We start from the raw sequence: 23,082 nt of genomic DNA, 5'->3' as shown, positions 1-23,082 counted from the left end.
CCACATGAGCGGCGGAGGCTAATCTGGTGAACTGGTTTTGTTTCCCGGCTCCTGCACACGAAGCCAGTGACCTTGGGCAATTTACAGCTCTGTTAGAGCTCTCTCAGCCCCACCTACCTCACAGGGTGTCTGTTGAGGGGAGGGGGAGGGAAGGTGATTGTAAGCCAGTTTGAGTCTCCCTTAAGTGGTAGAGAAAGTCAGCATATAAAAACCAACTCTTCTTCTTCTTCCTCCTCCTCCTCTTCCTCCTAACAGTTCAAGGCAGCACTGGTGCTATTCTTCTAAGCTGGTCTTCCCAACAAGCCTGATAGGTTAGGCTGAGAGTGACTGGTTCAAGGACACCTCAGCGCGCTTCATAGCAGAACAGGAGCTTGAATCTTGGTCTCTCAGATCCTACTGTGCTGCTCAGGCAGCTAGGCCAAGTTGGCACACTAACCCTCTAGCCTGGGTTAAAATTAGAAGAAGAAGAGTTGGTTTTTATATGCCAACTTTCTCTACAACTTAAGGAAGAATCAAACCAGCTTACAATCACCTTCCCCTCCCCTCCCCACAACAGACACCCTGTGAGGTAGGTGGGGCTGAGAGAGAGTGACTAGCCCAAGGTCACCCAGCTAGCTTCATGTGTAGGAGAGGGGAAACAAATCCAATTCACCAGATTAGCGTCCGCCACTCATGTGTAGGAGAGGGGAATCAAACCTGGTTCTCCAGATCAGAGTCCACTTTTCCAAACCACCGCTCTTACCCATTACACCACGCTGGCTCTTACTGGAATATTTATGCTGGTAGACAAGAAACCTCTAGTTCTCTAAAGGCTTTTACAGTGCAGTCCTAAGCCGAGATGGTGATAGAAAGTGCCGACAAGTCGCAGCTGACTTATGGTGACCCTTCAGGGTTTTCAAGGCAAAAGACAAACATTGCCTGCCTCTGTATGGTGACCCTGGACTTCCTTGGTGGTCTCCCATCCCAGTAATAACCAAGGCTGACCCTGCTTAGCTTCTGAGAGATGATGAGCTCAGGCCAGCCTGGGCTATCCATCTCAGGGCAAGCGAAGTCACTGGTATCAGTGGACTTAGAAAGGTATAATTTTGCTCAGGATTGCACTGTTAGACTTGTTCTTCTCAAATGCCAATCCATGATGACAAATGCTTCTGAAACTGAGAGGAGTTTCAAAACCAGTCTGTGTTGTGCTGGGTGGTAAATATGAATCAGCCAACCAAAGGAGAAAATATCAAGCATTCCACTGAACCCATGCAAAACACTCACGGGAGAATAAATTCCAGCAAGGTCTATACATGTTCCAAATGAAACAGCAACTAAGTAATGGACCAAATTTAAGTCAGTATTTGTAAGCTTCCAGAGCAATCCTTTGCAGAGTTAGTCCAGTTTGCTGAAGTCAATGGGCTCAGGCTGGAGTAGCGCTGCGTAGGATTGCACTGCTACTGGCCAGCGGGCACTTACCTCCCATGTCAGGGTGAGGCGGCTCACGGCCACATTGCTTAGCCCCATGATTATAGCAAAAAAAGAATTCAAGTTTTTGTATTCCTTGCAGCTGAAACAGAAGAAATGGGCAGAGTTAGCAGAAAGGGGAAAGAAATTGAGGAAGAAGAAAGGTAATAGAAGGAATTTTTTTGCAAAGAAAACCTAGTTTTGCACATGCTCATAAAAGTTTTAAAAAGTAGAGCATACGAATAATACTTGAGTGAAGTGTGGATTCTACGTAGAGGGAGAATAACAGGCAGACAGTCCTGACAAGGAACACAGTCTCTGCTGTTCCAAAGCCTCCAGCACATGGAATTAGAGATCATGGCACTTTCACACACCATGAATAATGGACATCTACTAGAATCCTAAAAGGTAAAGGTCCCCTGTGCAAGCACCGGGTCATTCCTGACTCATTTTACCAACCTCAGAAGGATGGAAGGCTGAGTCAACCTTGATCCTACTCTGACCTATTCAATGGGACTTACTCACAGGAAAGTGTTCTTAGGATTGCACTGTTAATGCACTTTCACTGCACTTTGCAACTGGATTTTACTGTGTGAAATGGCAAAAACCACTTGCAAACAACCACTAAAAAGCATTGGAAGTGGATTGAAAGTGCATTATTCAGGGTGTGTGAAAGCACTTGCATGAAGAGTTTGCATCTATAAGTCCCTGGGCGAAAACTGCCTGTCTAAGTCAAGGGCACTACCTGATCCTGCAGTTGCCACCTAAAAGGGGAAAGAGGTGGTAGTCACAGGACGAGTCAAACCACTTTAGGAGGCAGAGCCGGCCCGCCGAATATTCTTCCCTTCTTACAGCAGGTGTCTGGGAATAATGGTTGCTGATGAAGGTCTTGTTTGTAGGCATGCAATTTCAGCAGATCTCCATATAGCAGGTGGGCGTTTGGGGGTACAAGAGTCTTCTGCTAGACCTGGATTTCCATGGCTCCGGTTGAAGGTGTGAACATGTAGGCTCGACTGAGGCTTTTCATGAACAAAAATCTTTGCACTCATTTATTCTGAACAAACTGTGGCGTATCTTCCTTCGCTAACTTGCATTCACTTTACATTTATTGCTTTTACAAAAAAACAAAAAAAACCTGTTGCCATAGTAGCTATTATTATTGGCAGAAAGAACTCCACAGCACTGAAGTAATAGCAAGAAATACAATACTAAAGTTTATATTTGGAAAATTTTCAGACCTTTCCAAGTAAATAAGTACAAGCCCATCTTTTGCTATTTAGTTTACCAAAGCAGTGGTCCAACAAACATGGGAAACGACAGGAGATTATCAAACTGGCCTGTATGAGTTTCATCTTATTCTGACACTCGGAATCTGTTTAGCTGCTTAACTCCCAACTTTTCTGAATTTCCCCCCCTACTATCTCCCCCCCTCGTGCATGATGATTGGTTGATTTTGTAAAAAAAAAAAATGTATGGGAATACTTCGAATAATTTATTTAGTAACACTCCCCCCTCCCTATTTTTGTCTTAGTACCAGTAAGGAAAAAAAAGGATCCTATTTTCATTCTTTTGCATATATGCTACTGCCCTCTACTGATCAGAATGTGCAACACCTGCTGTGTACAAGCAAGTTACAGCATGGCCTTTTCATACACCAAAAAGAAGATAAGATTCCCTTTGCAAGTATGTTAACTGGTGATGCTATTGAAGTTCATATCCTCTCTCTGTGTGTAAAGTGCCTTCAAGTCGCAGCCGACTTATGGCAACCCCTTTTGGAGTTTTCATGGCAAGAGACTAACAGAGGTGGTTTACCAGTGCCTTCCTCTGCACAGCAACCCTGGTATTCCTTGGTGGTCTCCCATCCAAATACTAACCAGGGCTGACCCTGCTTAGCTTCTGAGATCTGACGAGATCAGGCTAGCCTGGGCCATCCAGGTCAGGGCTCATATGCTCTAGGCTTGGAATATTCGTCCAAATGCTTTACAATGCTGAAGTTCTATACTGAGTTATGTGTTATGAAATTGAGATCTCCAGCTGGAGAGCGGTTACAAGTACTTTCAGAAACCCAGATTGATTGTGTGAACATAAACTGAGGCACGCTAATGTCCTCTGCAATCATCGCCAAGTGCACAATGGACCCCTCTATGGATGTTTTGACCTCTGCTGATACCACTGACTATACTTACTGGGCAGCTATCTTAATAAACTTCTTCAGGAGCTGAACGCGTTTGCTGAGCTGGGAACAGAAGCAAATCTCGGTGACCACCCAGAACTGGATTTCATTAAACCTTCGTAGAAATAGGTCCAAATTTGCTGTCATCTTTTTAAAATTGTGCCTTCCAAATGTGTGGTAGATTAGTTCCAACTAGAAAAGGGGAAAAAACAACAAAGGACATAGGGAAGAATTGGAGGCAGATAGATGATTTATGTTCTAAAAAACAGTTTGGGGACAAACTTATTTCCAGATGACGTGAAATCTGGATCTAGCCATGCAGCTATTTGTCATTATCTAGTTGGCAAAGGGATCAATTCAAACAACACGTTTCCACTTGTCTAAACAAAAGTTGCCATTGGGGATTTGCCATGGATTGATGCATTCTTTCAACCCCCCACCCATATGCTGATTCCCTTCTCTCGTTTCAGTTGTGCTTTGCCAGGCATCTAAACTAGACAAGCTACAGTTAGGCGACTTGGTTTTCTTTGTGGCTCCTTCTCTTCAGATTGTCTGGCTGGCAACAGTCAGGTCACAGGGTTTTCCTGTAGCACGTCCAGTCCTTGGGAATGGCTTACTAGAGTGGATGTGGAGAGCAGCTTCACTCTCCTGCATTCAGGAAGTTATGTACAATGGTTTTACTTCAAAAGGAATTAAGCAGAGGGTAAGCCGTTCTGGCAGACCTGGCTGCGTTTTTATCTGGTGCGTTTTTATCTTGTGTGATATTTTTTTATACTCTGTGTGGTGTTTTTATCTTGTTGGTGGAGTCTTATGTTGTTCTTACGTACGGTGCATCTTGTTGTTGCTTTGTTAGCCACCTTGAGCTTTTAGAAAAATTAAATGAATAAATCACAAATCGCCTCCAAACTGTGATTCGAAAACCATGGTTTGAAGCTTGAATGCACATAGCCCCTACTCTCTTCTCAATCAGAGCACAAAGAAGGGATCCTGAACATAAGAGAAGCCATGCTGGAACAGACCAAGGCCCATCAAGTCCAGCAGTCTTTTCACACAGTGGCCAACCGGGTGCCTCCAGAAAGCCCACAAACAAGACGACTGCAGCAGCATTCTCTTGCCTGTGTTCCACAGCACCCAATATAATAGGTATGCTCCTCTGATCCTGGAGAGAACAGGTATGTATCATGACCAGTATCCATTTTAACTAGTAGCCATGAATACCCCTCTCCTCCATGAACATGTCCACTCCCCTCTTAAAGCCTTCCAAGGTGGCAGCCATCACCACATCCTGGGGCAGGGAGTTCCACAATTTAACTATGTGTTGTGTGAAGAGCCCCATGGCGCAGAGTGTTAAGCTGCAGTACTGAAGTCCAAACTCGACCTGAGTTCGATCCCGACGGAAGTCGGTTTCAGGTAGCCGGCTCAAGGTTGACTCAGCCTTCCATCCTTCTGAGGATGGTAAAATGAGTACCCAGCTTGCTGGGGATAAAGGGAAGATGACTGGGGAAGGCACTGGCAAACCACTCCGGAAACAAAGTCTGCCTAGGAAACATCGGGATGTGACATCACCAGGAATGACCTGGTGCTTGCACAGGGGACCTTTACCTTTACCTTTTGTGTGAAGAAATAATCCCTTTTCTCAGTTTTGAATCTCTCACCTTCCAGCTTCAGAAGATGACCCCACGTTCTAGTATTATGAAGAGAGGGAGAAAAGCTTCTCCCTGTCCACTCTCTCCAAACCATGCATAATTTTTATAGACCTCTATTGTGTCTCCCCTTAGCCGCCTCCTTTCCAAGCTAAACAGCCCTAAGCTGTTTAACACTAACTTTGGTTACACAGGATGGACAGATGCAGGTGTGTGGCTTAGTTAGAGTAAGTTTTCCCTCACAAACTCCAAGGCTCTGGCCAGACCAGATGGGATGCTGGGAGTTCTGAATGTGGAGCTACCGGAGTATTTCCCTAAATAGTAGCTTCTAAATGGGGCTTGAGTGCAAGGGAGGAGCTTTCAGGCCTAGCCCACGTGCCATTTCCCCTACCCGAAAGGACTCCACTGAGGAAACATACAGAGATGCTGACTGATATGGGAACCACTGAGGCAAACAGTGTCTCCGCGGAGTCATTTCATGCCTTCCTTTGTGCCTTGGTTCTGATCCAAACTGGGTGCCATATGCTGTGATTCGATAGGAAGAAAACACTGGGGACGTCATTCAAAGGACCCCCGGCATTATTCAATTTGGCCCTAAGACTGGATTAAACTCTAACTTAGAATCACAGCTTGTGGAGGGAAAACTGACTCTACCACATAACTTGCACCTCATTTTGCTGTGCAGGTAGGCATAGGATAGCCTCTGTGGACATCAATGCCCCAGCTAACATTTTTTACAAGCTGTCTTATACCAGTCCACCTCTGAGTTCTACTATCTAGTTCTGCTCCATGTATAAACTAGGCCGCATATAGATGGAAAAGCTTGAAATGTAGGGTTGCCAACCTCCAGGTACTAGCTGGAGATCTCCTACTATTACAACTAATCTCCAGTTGATAGAGATCGGTTCACCTGGAGAAAATGGCCGCTTTGGCAATCGAACTCTATGGCATTGAAGTCCCTCCCCTCCCCAAAGCCTGCCCTCCTCAGGCTCCGCCCCAAATGTCTCCAGGTATTTCCCAGCCTGGGGCTGGCAACCCTCTTGAAATGGAATAGACAAGACACATGATTTTTTATTACCTCATGCACACAGTTGAAGAGTTCCCACTCGTACACTGTCATTTGGTATGCTAAGTCTTTGGAGCTCATGAGTTCAAATGTTCCCATAGTTCCTGTCGAGGGGCCTTCCTGTTCCTGGAGGGGGGTCTGTGGACAAGAATGGTGATACATTGAGACTTCTATTAATCTGATCTCTTCATTCTCTTTTTTAAACACAGTAAGAATGAGAAATATAAAGGTTTCTTCCAGAGTCATGAATTTCTACAGAAGAAATACAGGTGAAGGTCCCTCACAAACACATACTACAAGTAGAGCATTATGTGAGATGATCACATACATACTTAAGAACATAAGAAAAGCCCTGCTGGATCAGACCAAGGCCTATCAAGTCCAGCGGTCTGTTTACACAGTGGCCTACCAGGTGCCTCTAAGAAGCCCACAAACAAGATGACTGCAGCAGCAGCATCCTGCCTGTCTCCCAAAGCACCTAATATAATAGGCATGATCCTCTGTTTCTGGAGATAATAGACACAAAATGTCTATCTTACAACATCTAAACATGTTGTGAAGCAGACATGTGTATGATAATAACCTAGGATGATGTCTACACAACTCTTGTTTTTTGCCTTAGGCAGCGCTCCCTAACATTTGTTAAACACAATTTAACAGTGCTATCCTAAGCAGAGACAGCCTTCTAAGCCCCTGGATTTCAAAGGACTTAAAAAGGCATAACTCTCCTTAGGATGGTACTCTAAATCACTTGACAATCAGCAAAGGTTAGTTAATTGATATCTTTGAAATCTCTTGTTCGCACATGATATTTAGAGAATGATTCCTTATGCCTGTCATCTCTGCTCTAAGGCCCAAAGTTCTAATCAACTTACTTTCCCAAGTGAGAGTTAACTTTTATCTTCAGTGACATTTTGACAGCGTGTAGAGGTACATTGGTTTGATACTGATCTGCAACCAGGTCCTACACCCTATACTGTACTTTAAGCACCATTTAGCTTTGCACTTTCCTGTATAGCCTAGGGGAAGTCTGCTTGTCCACACATGATTTCTGTTAGTCATCTCCCACTTTTACGCTGCAGCATGGCAGTTTGTAAACTAGTAAACTGATGAGTTTTGCAGTCAGCTTAGTTTAGGCCAGCACTGATTAATAGCAACTCAAACAACATGATTTCTCGAACTGAGCATGCATTCATACGGTGGCCCTTGTGGGATAAGAAAAGTACACCCATGATATTCTCTGTGGAATAAGAAAAATGTGTCATCTATAATGGGTTGGAACCAAGCTCCCATGAACAGAGGGAGTTGGCACAAATGGAACTTTTCCATCTTTCTCTCTTTCCCCAGCACTTCCCATAAAGCTGCCGCTGAGGGCGGGAGGATATTCAAGACCAAAATACCATGTGGAGCAGGTATTGCTATAGAACTAAGGAGAAAGCATATGGGCAGTCCATTCCTTAGGGGAAGGGCTGAGCCGGTGGCTAGAGGCGCTGCTGCCAAACCACCTCCACAGAAGGATTCAGCCACTCCCCCCACCTAAGCCAACATGCTGCCCTCACCCTCGAGTCCTGTGGAACCGCTCCATAGGGTTCCATGGGGATATGCACTTTTTAGGTGGTGTACACTGAGGTGAGGGCAAAGGGGGTGTTCCCGGCCAGAAAGGGTTTAGGAGGCTGTCTAAAGGTGGTTCCTCCCCTGGACTGCCCCAGGAAACACCCCCTCCCCGGGAAAGTTCTTAGGAGTGCTAGGGTCCATGCCAGCATCCATGCGCCTTGCACCAGTGCCTGTACCCCTTGCACTGGCAAGACTGGCATGGACACTGGGGTTGGGCCTCTCATGCCGCAGCGCAGCCCTGTTCAGAAATTGTATCTCACCAGCTCTTGTTAGACATTTTCAATTATGTTTCAGCACACAAACAGACAGAGTACTTTGCACCCTATCCTTCCAATATGCGTGGCCACCCTTTTGTCTCAAAGGGGAAATGTGTGTATTTTCAGCCTTGGTACACTTGTACCAGATTCAGGTTCATGTGTACCAAAGCTGAAAAGGCCACTGGAGGGGGCGCTGGGGGTCCCCTCCAGAATAATATACCATGTGGCACAGGAAGTTGAAGCGTGAACTAACTGAAATTGCTGCAAGAGGTTTCATTCAGTTTGTGTAGCTTGTTCGTATGTGTGACAGGCAGCCCATTCCTAACCTTGAGGAGTGCAAGAGCCTGTGCTACCGTCCATGCCTCCTTGCGCCAATGCCAGTGCCCCTTGCCCGGCAAGACTGGCACAGACGCCGGGGTCGGGCCTCTCATGCTGCAGCGCAGCCCTGGGACGCTGGCTCAGCCTCAGACATTTTACCACAATTTTCGGTTTTGGCATCAGTCATTTCAGTTAGAACCCCGAGAGTGAATAATGTTATACTTCTAGTTACTTGTTATTCCAGGAGAGGGCAGTGCAGTTCATTGACAATTCCCCCCTCCAAATTTTCCATACTATGTGCCATTTGTTCAGTAGGTCAATTCTGACTTAACGCTCAACATATTGAGAAGCATGCTGCCTCCAATGTGGTCTGATTAGATGACCCGTTCTTTCTTATCTTCCTCCTTAATGTGTTGGCCAACGAGACTGCACCTGCCCACTCTGGGTATTCCTGTCCTAGACTTACCTATGTATCAGCATAAAATTTGAATTGGGTATAAAGAAAGAAAAATCCATTGTCTCAGGTCCAAATTGTGCAGTCAGTTCTTGGATTGCCTGAGAAACCTTCCTTGTGCTTTTCAAGCCTATGTACGAGGGGTTTTACATGCTTATTACATTCTTAGTTTGAAGTGTTATGGTCACACATTGGTTTCTGGTGGGAAATACATGCCTGGTATGATATTGATATCACACACACACCTAGCCATAGGGAGAAGTCTGAGGACAAAGATATTAATATCCTGAGGACAAAGATATTAAAAGAACTCGTGGATGTAATTTCTGAGCCAGACGTTTGGAGGCAGGCAAATGTTGTCCCCATCTCCAAGAAGGGGAAAAAGGAGGATCTGGGTAACCACCGACCCATCAGCTTAACGTCTATAACTGGAAAAGTTTTAGAACAAACCATCAAACAGTCAGTCCTTGAGCATTTAGAAAGGATGGCTGTGATTACTAAAAGTCAGCACGGGTTTCTCAAGAACAAGTAATGTCAGACTAACCTTATCTCTTTTTTTGGGAAAGTTACTACCTTGCTAGGTCAGGGGAATGCTGTGGACATAGTTTATCTTGATTTCAGTAAAGCTTTTGATAAGGTTCCATACAATATTCTTGTCCACAAGTTGGTAAAATGTGGTTTAGATCATATTACAGTTAAGTGGATCTGTAACTGGTTGACAGATCACATCCAAAGTGCTTGTTAATGGTTCCTCAACCTCTTGGAGAGGACAAGTGAAGTTCCTCAGGGAACTGTCCTGGGCCCTGTGTCTTTCAACATCTTTATAAATGATTTGGATGAAGGAGTAGAGGGGATGCTTACTAAATTTGCTGATGATACTAAATTGGGAGGGATAGCAAATACAGTAGAAGTCAGAGCCAGGATACAGAGTGATCTTGACAGGGGGGGAAAGTGGGCTAAAAGTAATAAATGTATTTCAACGGAGATAAATGTAAAGTTCTGCATTTGTGTAAGAAAAATCTAATGCATAATTATAGAATGGGAGAGACTTGTCTTGGCAGTAGTATGTGCAAAAAGGATCTAGGGGTCTCAGCAGACCATACACTGAACATGAGTCAGCAGTGTGATGCAGCAGCTAAAAAGGCAAATGCAATTTTGGGCTGTTATCAACAGACGTATAGTGTCCAGATCACGCAAAGTGATGATATCGCTTTACTCTGCTCTGGTTACATCCCACCTAGAGTATTGTGTTCAGCTTGGGGAATCACAATTTAGGATATAGACAAGGATATAGACAAGGATATAGACAAGGATATAGACAAGCTGGAATGTGTCCAGAGGAGGGCAACGAAAATGGAGACCAAGTCCTAGGAGGAAAGGTTGAAGGAGCTGGCTATGTTTAGCCTGGAGAGAAGACGACTGAGAGGTGATATGATAACCATCTTCAAATACTTGAGGGGCTATCATATAAAGGATGGTGTGGAGTTGTTTTTTGTTGCCCCAGAAGGTCGGACCAGAACCAACAGGTTGAAATTAAATCAGAAGAGTTTCTAGCTAAACATTAGGAAGAACTTTCTGACAGTTCAAGCAGGCGTCCTTGGGAGACGGTGGGCTCTTTTTCTTTGGAGGTTTTTAAGCAGAGGCTAGATAGCCATCTGACAGCAATGCTGATTCTGTGAACTTAGGTAGGTCATGAGAGGGAGGGCAGGAAGTGTTGCATCAGTGTTTGGCTCTTGTGGCCCTTTCTTTCATGCCCAGGGTAATGCCGATCACCATTTGGGGTCAGGGAGCATTTCCCCCCTAGGCCAGATTGGCCAGGGATCCTGGAGGATTTTTTTTTACCATCTTCTGGGCATAGAGTAGGGGTCACTGTGGTATGTGTGTGGGGGGGAGGCAGTTGTGAATTTCATGCATTGTGCAGGGGGTCGGAATAGATGACCCCGGTGATCCCTTCCAATTCTATTCTTCTATGATTCTGACAAAGCATCATCTAGGGACCACTGGGACCAAGCCAGTTGAAATAAAAGCACATTTTAACTGGCTTATGGCCAGGCTGTAAATCTCTAGTAGTTTTATTCTGGTTGATCTTGGTACTCCGTTTCCTAAGGCAGAATCCTCAAAAGATTTTGGAGGCAGGGGGCAAGCAGATACGTGTTTTTAAAAGCTTTATGGCAGCCAGTGGATGGGAAAAGCTGTTTCTTCCTTAAAAGCAGACTTATCTGTTCAGCTAGGTGAACAGCTGCTGTCAAAAAACAGAATAGTTCTGGCTCTGCTCCCTTCTCCCCTACCTGCACAATGGCTATTCAGATTATAGATCTAAGATAATACAAACTCTAAAGCCACAGTGATTTTAAACAGACTTTTAAAGATGAGTCTTCAGTGAGTAGTTTGTGGGTGAACCTAAGTGCTAACCGCACTAACCAATCTTAAGGCTTTGTGAACTGGTTATCATCAATCAACGAACACAAAGGCTTATCTCTGCTTGTTTGCTAAGGCAAACAACCATGATTGGGAGACAAGGTTTTGTAAATGATCCTAAGTACCTCTGGTTCTGGCAATGGAAGGGTCGGGATCGTTAAAACTCGGTATGTTAGAGGTGGACTTTAATCTGGAGAACTGGGCTTGGTTCCCCACTCCTCCACATGAAGCCTGCTGGGTGACCTTGGGCCAGTCACAGTTCTCTCAGAACTCTCTCAGCCCATGTGGAGGCAGGCAGTGGCAAACCACCTCCAAAAGTCTCTTGCCTTGAAAGCCCTACGGGGTCTCCATAAATCAGCTGTGACTTGACGGCATGCGCAAACACACACACACACGTTAAGGGAGGACTGGCCATTTCACTTTCTGAGAAAGTTCCTGGTGGGCCGTTGGTGGCCAGGAAGAAGCAGAGCCCAGTTGCAGTAGCTCAACGAGGGTTATGGCAGTCACTGAACACAGACCTTTCAGTAAAAACAGTGACTGGGGTCAGCTCCCCAGTTACTTCTTCCTGCACCCGTTGGCAAACTGGATCATCGTTGAAGGATGAAGACTCTGAGATGAGCATCCCCTGTAGTGTTGGTTCTCAGCTGCCCAGCTTAGCTTGTCCATTTAGGGCCAGATTGGGTTGGGGGGAAACCCCAAATGGAATGAGGAGTTTGTCGGATCATATATTATTCTGGACAAATAAGACAAATGTGAAGTTCTGAAGAAGATTTTTACGAAACAGGATTAGGAGCTGGCTACCCTTCTTTATTTACCTACTAGTATTGAAGAGATGATTTATATCTATTTTTCTACCAATACTGAAGAGATGATTTACAGCTTTATTTATTAACTGGTCTACTGGTGTTGCATCGTTGAAGAGATATCCACCACACATGGAAGAACAATTGCATAACGACTCTTGATTCAATGCCAGTAGAATTACTGATTGTAACCTTGGATGTATTTTAGTCAGTATATATAGGTAGTCATAAAGTTTTGTACATGATAAATTAAATCCATAAGTATGTCCCTCAGCCACATACTTATGTAAATTGGGGGGAAACCCAACACAACTCATGTTTAATGCCTAATCCCAGGAGATATCTAGAACCAGCAGTATGACAAACAGCCCCCCAGTCCTTTTTTTGCTTATGAAAATGTGTAGGGTGGGAGGGAATGATAAAGCTTCTCATGCTGCCAGACATGGGAGCCAATTTCCTCTCGACACACCCTATTTTTATGGTGAGCATTGGGTCACATATTAAACACTAGTTGGGTTGGGGGTTTCTCTCAACCCAACTTGTGTTTAACGTAGCGTCTAATCAGACCCTTGAACTTTCCAGTATATCCTGATGCAAATTAGAATAAAACACCTTCTAAAGGAGCTTTGAAAATCTGGAAAAACATTTTGCTAAAAGGCTGAAAAGAAGAAAAATGCAGGCTAAGAAAGACTTGGGGAGGGGCTGTGGCTCAGTGGTAGAGCATCTGCTTGGCATGCAGAAGGTCCCAGGTTCAATCCCCAGCATCTCCAGTTAAAAGGACTAGGCAAGGAGGTGATGTGAAAGACCTCTGCCTGAGATCCTGGAGAGACGCTGCCGGTCTGAGTAAACAGCTTCATGTGTGTTCACCCCGGAAGAGCCAAAAGCAAGGATCCAGTTCTAAAGAGAACCTCTGAATTGGGAATGTTTGTCAGAGGCCAACATACTTACATACCAGTGAGTCAAACTGGTCTCGAGGGCATGCAAAGAGACGGCCATTAACGCTGAGAGTTGTAAACACCGAAACATCGTTAGGTTTGAACACCGTCTTTTCTGTAAACATAAAAGCATAAGAAGTATGCTGCAAAATTTACAAAAGTTATCAAGGATGAAAACAACAAACTGAAGCTGGTATAGAACAGAATGGCTGACCAGCGTAGAACGTAACTGTTTTCTACATTGTAGTCACCTCCTAGTATATGTCTAGTCTCATGACTGGATTATCAGTGCAATCCTCAGGGCACTTTCCTAGGGGTAAACCCAACTAAACAGACCTGAATAAGATTCTGAGTAGACTTGCTTATGAGATTATAAGATTGCTTATAAGATTCTGAGTAGACTTGCTCTCTATGAATACTCTGCTGCTGTGGTCAGACACCATAATGAACTGTGGTTTACACTGATTAGTTGGGGTGCAAGAGAGCAGATTTTCTAACAAACCAGGTTGGCATCAGACCAGAAATTTCAAACTGGAGTTTGTGGCTAGTTCGTCAACCACTGTTTGTGCAAATCATGGCTTGCTGTGACTTTCATAAATGGTGTGGAACTTGGGTTGAGCATAATAGTGGCCAAATTTGAAGAGCATACAAAATTATTCTGGATGGTGAAAACCAAGGTGGATTGAGAAGATTTACAGGAGGATCTCACTAAATTGGGTGAGTGAAAAACTATGTGGCAAATTAAACTTGAAATTGGTACTAGCCAGGGTAACGTTAAGCAACTTTCTCTGCCCTGGCCCCACCTGGTGGAAAAGTCTCTCGAATGAGATCAGGGCCCTACGGGACCTCAAAGAATTCTGCAGGGCCTGTAAGATGAAGCTATTCCGCCAGGCTTATGGTTGAGGCCAGTGACGGTTCTCCCTATAAATACTGGCCTCCCTAGTCCTTTTCCCCATCCTGCCATTGAGGCCTTCCCCCTATTTGGGGGGAGGTCAGTTCCATCTATTATGCTGCAGGCCATTATTATGTGATTTTAGTGCCATCAAGGAGACTATTACTCCCAGTTTATTGATTTTATTGTTCTGTATTTGTGAGTCGCCCTGAGCCTGGCCTATGGGTCAGGGAGGGGGGTAAAAGTGTAATATAATAAGTAAATATTCAGAGGCAGTAAACTGCTGACTTCCAACGTCAGGGGGAGGCCAACCTGCATTCCAATGTGCCCATGCGTCAATTCTAATGCTGGGTGGAGACAGAAGCACTTTTGATAACAAAGTATTGAGATATGACCATAATGGAAGCATGCCTGAAGTACCACTGCAGCTGTCACTGGGATTTATCATTGTTTTGCCCGAAGACATTGATGATATCTGAAAGCCACTGAACCATCGTAACCCCCAAATCAGAAGCACTGTCACTTAGAAAGTCTAAAAAAATCAATGCTATAATCTGTTAAGGAATGTAACAGCTGTTTTTATCCATATAGTGGGTTGGATCCAGACTGATGTTTCCACAAGTGGAAGGACTTCCACCTGCAGAATGTGATTTTCCTGCCTCTCCTGCTCCCATGGGTAGGAGGCAGGAAAATCGCTTTTCAGGGGCGGACGTTCAGGGGCAGAAGTTCTTACCATCACAGAAATATTACCCGGGATCCAAGCCGGTGACTTGCAATAATTCCTTGCAAGCCAAATGACTCGCAAGAATTAAAACTCAGCCAGCATGGTGTAGTGGTTAAGAGCGGTGGTTTGGAGTGGTGGAGTCTGATTTGGAGAACCGAGTTTGATTCCCCACTCCTCTACATGAGCATCGGATGCTAATCTGGTGAACTGGATTGGTTTCCCTACTCCTACACATGAAGCCAACTAGTTGACCTTGGGCAAGACACACTCTCTCAGCCCCACCCACCTCCCAGGGTGTCTGTTGTGGGGAGGGGAAGGGAAGGTGATTGTAAGCCGGTTTGAGTCTCCCTTAAGTGGTAGAGAAAGTCGGCATATAAAAACCAACTCTTCTTCGTCTTCTTCTATTTAGGACTTTAAAAAAAACAAAAGATGTGCATCCCTGACAGGTGCAGAAGGGCTTATTAACTGACTTATACATCACTCTGTCATAGCTTATATCTATTAGACAGCCATGGACTCCGGTGAAAGAAATCCTATTGAAATTGCAAAATAGCTAAACCACCGGCACCAATTTATTTGCAAAAGAACAGTCCTCGACAAGAGTTCCTTTTGCATTTCAATGTAGTTTTAATGAACTGTCAGAGTGCCATGTTAAAATTGGACCCAGCAGTATCTCAAAGCAGTGCTTCCTTTTCCAAATCCTTACTTTGGCATAATTTTCAACCTTAAAGGTCAAATATTAATCTTGTAATCAAACGAAGAAAATGAAGATAGACATGTTGGAAGTCAGCCATAGCCAAAAAACCCAACAAACCCCTTCTCCAAAAGAACAAAGGCACAATCGATCACAGTATGGACACAGCACATGTACACAGGAGTTTCACACCAGCTTGACAAAATCCTTTAACTCACTCCTTTTCCTATTTGCAGGAGTACATGTATAATTTGCACTGCAGTGAGAAGAAAGGCTGGAAGGTAATTTTCTCCTGGCCTTCTTAACAGGTTTTGATAACATCAACCATGGAGACATTCTAGAGATGCTGGCTGGATTTCCAGTGGGGGGAGGGATCTGTGGTTCCATTATTTCTTGACCAGCCAATTCCAGAAGACAGTGGTGGGAGATTTCCTTCTCTTCCTCTCCCCACAACAGACACCCTGTAAGGTAGGTGGGAGCGTGTGACTGAGAGAGTGTGACTAGCCAAAGGTCACCCAGCTGGCTTCATGTGTAGGAGTTGGGAAACCAACCCAGTTCACTGGATTAGCATCAGCTGCTCATGTGGAGGAGTGGGGAATCAAACCTGGTTCTCCAGATTAGAGTCCACCACTCCATACCCCCCACTCTTAACCACTACACCACACTGGCTAAGCTTAATGAAATGATTACATAATTTAAACTTAAGTTTACAATCCCTTCCAATAATGTAATGATGTCATGTACATAATCTACAGGTTATGTTCCTATCTGAAATTTTAGATTGCAGATTACAAGGGGGGGGGGCAGGAGAAGCTGAGGGGCGGTGGCTCAGTGGTAGAGCATATGCTTGGCATGCAGATGGTCCCAGATTCAATCCCCAGCATCTCCAGTTAAAGGGACTAGGCAGGTAGGTGATGTGAAAGACCTTTGCCTGAGATCTTGGAAAGCCACTGCCAGTTTGAGTAGACAATCCTGATTCTGATGGACCAAAGGTCTGATTCAGTATAAGGCAGTTTCATGTGTTCAGGCATGAAACTTCAACTCACTCTGCTCATGAGCTCTTCCTGAGAGAGTCCAGTTTGTCAGAAATTAAAACTAATCTGAAAAAAGTCTTTACAAAAATCAGTTCAGTCCTTTCCATTCCATCAGGGTCTGCAGCTGCAAGGTAAATGAGGAGTGTTAAAGATTATGCAAACGACTTACCTCCTCCGGAGCTCATCTTTACTAATATCAAGCCTTCCCCAGAGCCTAGTTTGTCAGCCACTGCACTGATGACTTCTTTAACAGAAGACACCACGGGAATCCGGATAGTGGTATAGGTGTGATCTACGCAATACACCTTGAACAAAACTTCAGACAGAAAGGAGAGACCAAATTATAAATAGTGCTGGAACAACAGGGCAGACAGTATGGTGCAGAATATGAAGGACTTCACTTCATTCCTTATATTTACAACGGCCCTCAAAACATACTGAAAATTCTAAACTACACTTAACTATTGCACATAACTCTCAGAGCAATTTTAACCAGAGTTACATGCTTCAACCTCAATGGATTTAGAGGTGTGTAACTCTGTTTAGCATTACACTATTAAACTAAGGAAAGAGAAGAAGCATCAGTTTCAGTCTGACTACTTGCACACGACTTCACTATTTTAAATTATTTATTTCTTAGCCCAACCTTACCTGTTGAACTTCATAGTGGAATCGGGATTTGAATTTGGTTCAATGCTTAGAGAATCCTGTCTTAAGGCATTAGTCAGGCTTGGGTGGACCACCCACCTGAGTTTTCATTCCCTTCTAACACTATAATTTAATGATAACACACATTCACTTACTTTCATCGCTTCCCCTGATAGGCTGCCGTTTTTGAGTCCTTTCATCGCTCGTATTAAAGTGCTGCAGGAGAACTTTGTGCTGGAAAAACAAAACACCATCCCCGTAAGAGTGAGGACAATCGTCACAGATTTATTGCACGTAATTGTGATATTCACAAGAAAGGGATTAAAAAAATATTCATACAATTGAATACCAGCCTGTTCTGAAGGGCGGCTTCAACTATTACCTTTTTAATGAGTTCAAATCAAATGTTTTACATGTACACATAAATATGTCTCTCTATGACAAATGTGTTTTCTAAAATACATATTATATGGATAGTATGACAGGATTGGTTACTGCATCAAAGTGTGATAAAGATGTAGCTGGCTCAAGAACACCTGGTAAAGAGGTGATATTTTACTTATTTATTGTTTCATTTTTCTTCCAAGGAGCTCAAGGTGGCTTAAATAATTCCCTATTGTTATCAACAGTCTGAAATAGATTGGGTTGCTGAAAAAGCCAGTTCACCTAATGAATATAATGGCTGAGTGGGGATTTCACCGAGGGTCTTCTTGTCCTAGTCTGACACTTGAACTACCACACCACAATGGCCCTTCACAAGAGTTTTTATGTATTTTTATTTTTATAATCAAGTATTAAAAATATTTACCTTTTTCTGAGGTGCTTTAACTTCTTCTGATCTATCAAAAGCAAATACAGCATTCGCTGAAATCCTTTTGGAAGATTTGATCAACAGTCTATCAGTTCAATAATTATGTGTGTTTTACAAAACTTTCTTATAGATAATGGAGAGGGGCCATGGCTTAGTAGTGCAGTACCTGCTTTGCGTGAAGAAAAGCCCCAGGTTTAATCCGGACAGACTGTTCAGAAGCAACAGAAGATACCCACTCTTTGTCTACTTGAAATTGCCACAACCTCCATAGCTTTTAGAGCCATAAGGCTCAAAAGTGTTTTCACAAACTCTATGTTCCTTTTTCCACCATATTGTTTAGTAATACAAAACACCTAGCATGTGCCCCAAGGTCAACCCCTCCAGCCCATCATTCCGCTGCCCTGGCTTTATATATAAAGCTTCCCCTCCTCTGGGCCATCTCTCTCTGATAATATCTAATATTACACAGTTAATGGCACACTATCTTTGCTCTCTCAGTGTCTCTGCCATCCTCAAGGAGCAGCCAATGAAGCTGAACGATGGGAGATTATACATATGTACATACACACACACATGTATATATATAAACATTCCTAAAAATGGTCTTGCTAAATTCTTCATTGGTGGCTATTCTGAAAACAAGAACCGTTTATGGCTAGTATTAGATATCTGTGGAGAACCAAAGGCTATACTTACAGTTGTTTCATAATTTTTTCCAGCTCTGGGAGTTGGTCTTTGAGTGCTATAATCATCCTCGTATCATCTGATACAGATACATAAAACTCCTGGTAAATGATGAAAAAATACTCTTCAAACACTAATTCAAAGAAACTGTTGCTTTATCAAGGTATCATATCATGGGGACCATGGTGCTCAGGAAAGCGGAAGTTTCCAGTACCATTTTTCCCAATCAAAAATCATCCCCATGCTGTGTTTTTAGCCCAAGTAGGGAAAAAGACAGGTACCCCTACCATGGCTGTCTTTTTTTCCCTACTGGGATTAATAGGCACCTGAGAAGAAAGGCATTTCAACTGGAAAAATGGCATAGGGAAATAAAAAGAGTAAAACCTCCCATGATCCATATCAGCCCCTCCCCCCCACTGCGTTTTAGAACACAAAAAAAAGACAATAAGGAGTTCCGGTTATGAAACTCCAATATTACATGTAGTGTGATGCAGCAAATGAATTTGTCAACCAAACAGTATGAATTTGTCATTGTTATCTTGCAATCCCATCAACAAAAGTTATTTTGATTATCATAGGAAAGTTTAATATACTTCACTTATGGTTAGAGATTTTTTATAGTATACTGTACCTTTAATATTTTTATTATTTCTGAAAGATTTGCTACTAGCAATTACTACCTGTGGCTTCTTATGGTTAATACCGTAAAATGTGACTTTGATGGGTTTTATCATTGTTGTTTTTATTGTGGTGTTTTTTACAATGTTTTATTTATATTGTACGTCGCATTGAGTTCTGCAAAGGAGAAAGGCAGCTAATAAATGTTTTAAATAAATATTCATTCTTGAAACAACTGGCAACTGCAGCCGTTGTGCCCCTTACCTCCAGAAAGGCCACGGCAGCTTCATCTTCATGCAGGAGATCTCCATACAAAGCAGCCCATTGCAGAACTAGGCGGATGACTCGCCGTTTATTGTTTAGGGCATAATCCATTTTTTCTTGCTCGGTGCCTTGGGAAGGCTGAGCGTGGTAAGTGCCAAGATGTTAAGGAAAACATTCAACTCAGCTACCTTTTATCTTCCTTCCCGGAATTTCCCATACTTTGCTCATGGCATACTTTCAGTAAATTAACTCTCAAGTCACTAGGAAACATAACTGCCTAGGAGGAATTCACAATCAATGAGATTTTTTGTGTCCCCTGGTTTATTTATTTTGTGATTTCCAGATCCAGGAATAACTAAATTCATCACGAAATATTTGGTAATAGTAATTTCTCTAAAGGGACGACAAGATTAAAACCATTGTGACCAGCATGATGTTTACCATTGTAGTTGCTGTTATATCTGTTGCATCTGTAGAGTGACGTGAGTACTATTGCAGTCCCTGCTGTGTCTGTAGAGTAATTGAACTTTGGTCAAATGATCTTGATTTTAATGTTTAAGCATCTTAAGAATCCTAAGTTACTCTTATTGTTTATTTTAAATTTGTATACTATAGTATTTTAACTTATATTAACTTATATATTTGCGCTTAAGACCTTCGGTCAAAGGAGCCTGAAATAAAAGGAAAAGATTTATGATTTCCAGCCTGCCCTCCCCAGACAAAGCCGGATCAGGTTGAAAGATTTGTTTGTGTCTTTAGATTCTTGATGAGAAGGGGGAAAAGTAAACCTAATGGCCATTTCATCTTAAATGACAACTGGTTGATTGTTTATATAACAAGACATAGGTACAGTTCGTAAGTTGCTGACCCTTTTTGTGTGGCCAGGAAGAGTGGGCACACAACGTTCCTTGCACCATGAGTTTGAGGCCATGTCTGATTCAAAGGTTTCACACATCGTGATTTTAACCATCACGCTTTACTTTGATAGGATACCATTTCCTATCAAAAGCAGTGAAAGATAAAATCACCTTCCCCCTCCCCACAACAGACACCCTGGGAGGTAGGTGGGGCTGAGAGAGCTGTGACTAGTCCAAGGTCACCCAGCTGGCTTCATGTGTAGGAGCGGGGAAACAAATCCATTTCATCAGATTAGCCTCAAACACTCATGTGGAGGAGTGGGGCATCAAACACGGTTCTCCAGATTAGAGTCCACCACTCTTAAAGAACTTTTACCCCTTAGAGCCAGCATGGTGTAGTGGTTAAGAGTGGTGGTTTGGAGTGGTGGACTCTGATCTGGAGAACCAGGTTTGATTCCCCACTCCTACACATGAAGCCAGCTGGGTGACCTTGAGCTAGTCACAGCTCTTAGAGCTCTCTCAGCCCCACCTACCACGCAGAGTATCTGTTGTGGGGGGGAGGTGACTGTAAGCTAGTTTGATTCTTTCTTAAGTGGTAAAGTCGGCATATAAAAACCAAGCCTTCTTCTTCTGAATCAAAAGCTCAAGGGCTTCAAATTTGTTTCCAGGCATGAAATATCCACCAATTTAACCTTCTTCTTCATCATCATCATCACTACACCATGCTGGCTCAAGGGGTAAAAGTTCTTTAAAATGGTTATGGGATAACACATACCATGTATTCTGCCCTCCCCCAGATGTTGGGATTATTAGTGCCTCCTGAGGAGGAGGCTCTCTCCAGCCTCAAGTTGTTTCACAGGTGGTGGAACTCCAAATGGTTTCAACCAGTGTTTTTAAAAAGTAGCCAGTTCATTCAGGTACAAAATCCTATCATTTTTGAAAGGGCACATTTTGACAGGAAAATTAGACATACATGATTGTTTGGCACAGCCTTAGGTTTATTGCACATTATAACAACTATCTTGAACTCCAATGTCATGGTCACTAGCCGTGAGCTTACAAATACGGACGGGTTTGACTTCTAGTCCCGCTCTGCTCGGAATGCGATTCTAGGCAGATCGTCTGACTGGCTGCTAGATACAGAGAGAGATGCTCACGAATCGAAGGAAAATTGAATGCAGTGGTATCCCGCGCTTTCCAGGTGGAATTAATGGCCCAGAATATTTTCCACATATGACAGTTCTGACAAGCAGAGGGCCCAAAGTGACAATAATTCTTAAAATAAAGTGCTTCCTTCAAATCAAAGCATGAGAGGTTTGACATGCAATCTCTGGAATGACTCCAGAGATTTTCAACAGCTCAAAAAGGGGGAGGGAGTCCCAAAACGACAAGAAATCTTTGGGGGGGGGGAAATCTCTGATCTCCAGAAGATACAGTAAAATACACAATGCAGCTAAATTGGTAATTTAAAGGGGGGGGGCACATTTAGGAAGTGAAGCTTAGTAAACCATGATTTTATAATGGTTTCCCTGAAGTAATTCTGTCAGGACTTCCACTACAGCAATTTGGCTGCTGGGATTTGGGGATATTTATAGCAACTCATATTTTAATTATTTTAGAAAATATTCGTTAAGAGAAAGGAGAGCTACATAGGTTATTTTATGGTGGAATATAGTTGCGTTTAAGTTTCAGTCTCTACAATATTTCAGAAATCTCTAAACATTTCACTGAGTCAGTCTCCTCATGCAGTTTCCACTGCGCAAGCACTGTAATTATTTAATATCCTTTAACCTGCTTATTAAGTGACTCACCGCAGGCATTAGTAATTTTTCCCCTATTTCCATTGCTCATCTACTTATGTTTAATTCTGCTAATAATTTCTCCATGCAAATGCTATCACAAGAAAACTCAGGGAGGAAAAAAACACCTTTCTGAAATGTTCAAGCTGCATATCTATCAGAATAATAGCTTAACGTATAAATAAATGCCACAGAGGCTGTAATTTCTACAGTATTAATCAACAATGATGTTGTGACTGAATACTGATTTCAGCAAATTTTGTTGCCTAAAAACTGAAGCAAGAGATGCCTCCCTAAATACAATCAGGTGTCTTATTCCAATTATGTACAGGAAATCCTAGTCCAGTGTTTACCATAATGCTGGAGTATCTGCATGGGTGCAGATTAGGGTTGTTAACTTTGGGTTGGGAAATACCTGGAGATTTTGGGGGTGGAGCATGAGGAGGGCGGGGTTTGGAGAAGAGAGAGACTTCAATGCCATAGAGTCCATTGCCAAAGTGGCCATTTTCTCCAGGGGAACTGATCTCTTTCACTTGGAGATCAGTTGTAATAGCGGGAGATCTGTAGCCACCACTTGGAGGTTGGCAACCCTAGTGCAGATGCATGCAAAACACCAATCTTTACATATGTATTTATACATACAGATATATACCTTTGTACTTGTTGGTCATGTTTTGCTTTAACTGATTACTGGGGAAAAGGAGAAGAGTTTGTTTTTATATAGCCAATTTTTTCTCCTTCTTAAGGAAGAATCAAACCAGCTTATAATCGCTTTCCCTTCCCCTCCCCACAACAGACACCCTGTGAGATTAGGGTTGCCATTGAAGTCAATGAGACCCCCCCATACTTGTTGCAAATGCATACTCGGTTTTTCAGATTTTAGTCCATGGATCAGTTGCAGGGATCAACTGCAAGGATCAGTACTTGGAT

The 23,082-nt window shown here is 43.2% G+C and overlaps 1 protein-coding gene across 2 annotated transcripts in view; it reads right to left on the bottom strand.

The window, feature by feature from the left end:
• The window catches only part of RAPGEF4 (Rap guanine nucleotide exchange factor 4), a 158,532-nt gene that overhangs the window by 7,100 nt on the left and 128,350 nt on the right, over window positions 1-23,082 (bottom strand). For both annotated transcript variants that reach the window (XM_056861640.1, XM_056861641.1), the window contains 9 exons: window positions 19,497-19,647; window positions 18,627-18,715; window positions 17,928-17,958; window positions 17,275-17,353; window positions 16,641-16,787; window positions 13,145-13,242; window positions 6,341-6,466; window positions 3,633-3,811; window positions 1,459-1,549 (listed from right to left, as the gene is read on the bottom strand). In XM_056861640.1, coding sequence (XP_056717618.1) covers window positions 1,459-1,549; window positions 3,633-3,811; window positions 6,341-6,466; window positions 13,145-13,242; window positions 16,641-16,787; window positions 17,275-17,353; window positions 17,928-17,958; window positions 18,627-18,715; window positions 19,497-19,647 — 991 coding nt within the window. The remainder of the gene's footprint in view (window positions 1-1,458; window positions 1,550-3,632; window positions 3,812-6,340; window positions 6,467-13,144; window positions 13,243-16,640; window positions 16,788-17,274; window positions 17,354-17,927; window positions 17,959-18,626; window positions 18,716-19,496; window positions 19,648-23,082) is intronic.

Source organism: Euleptes europaea, chromosome 15 (genome assembly GCF_029931775.1).
Source record: "Euleptes europaea isolate rEulEur1 chromosome 15, rEulEur1.hap1, whole genome shotgun sequence".
NCBI classification, from domain to species: Eukaryota; Metazoa; Chordata; class Lepidosauria; order Squamata; family Sphaerodactylidae; genus Euleptes; species Euleptes europaea.
This window is presented reverse-complemented; position numbering and strand designations above follow the sequence as displayed.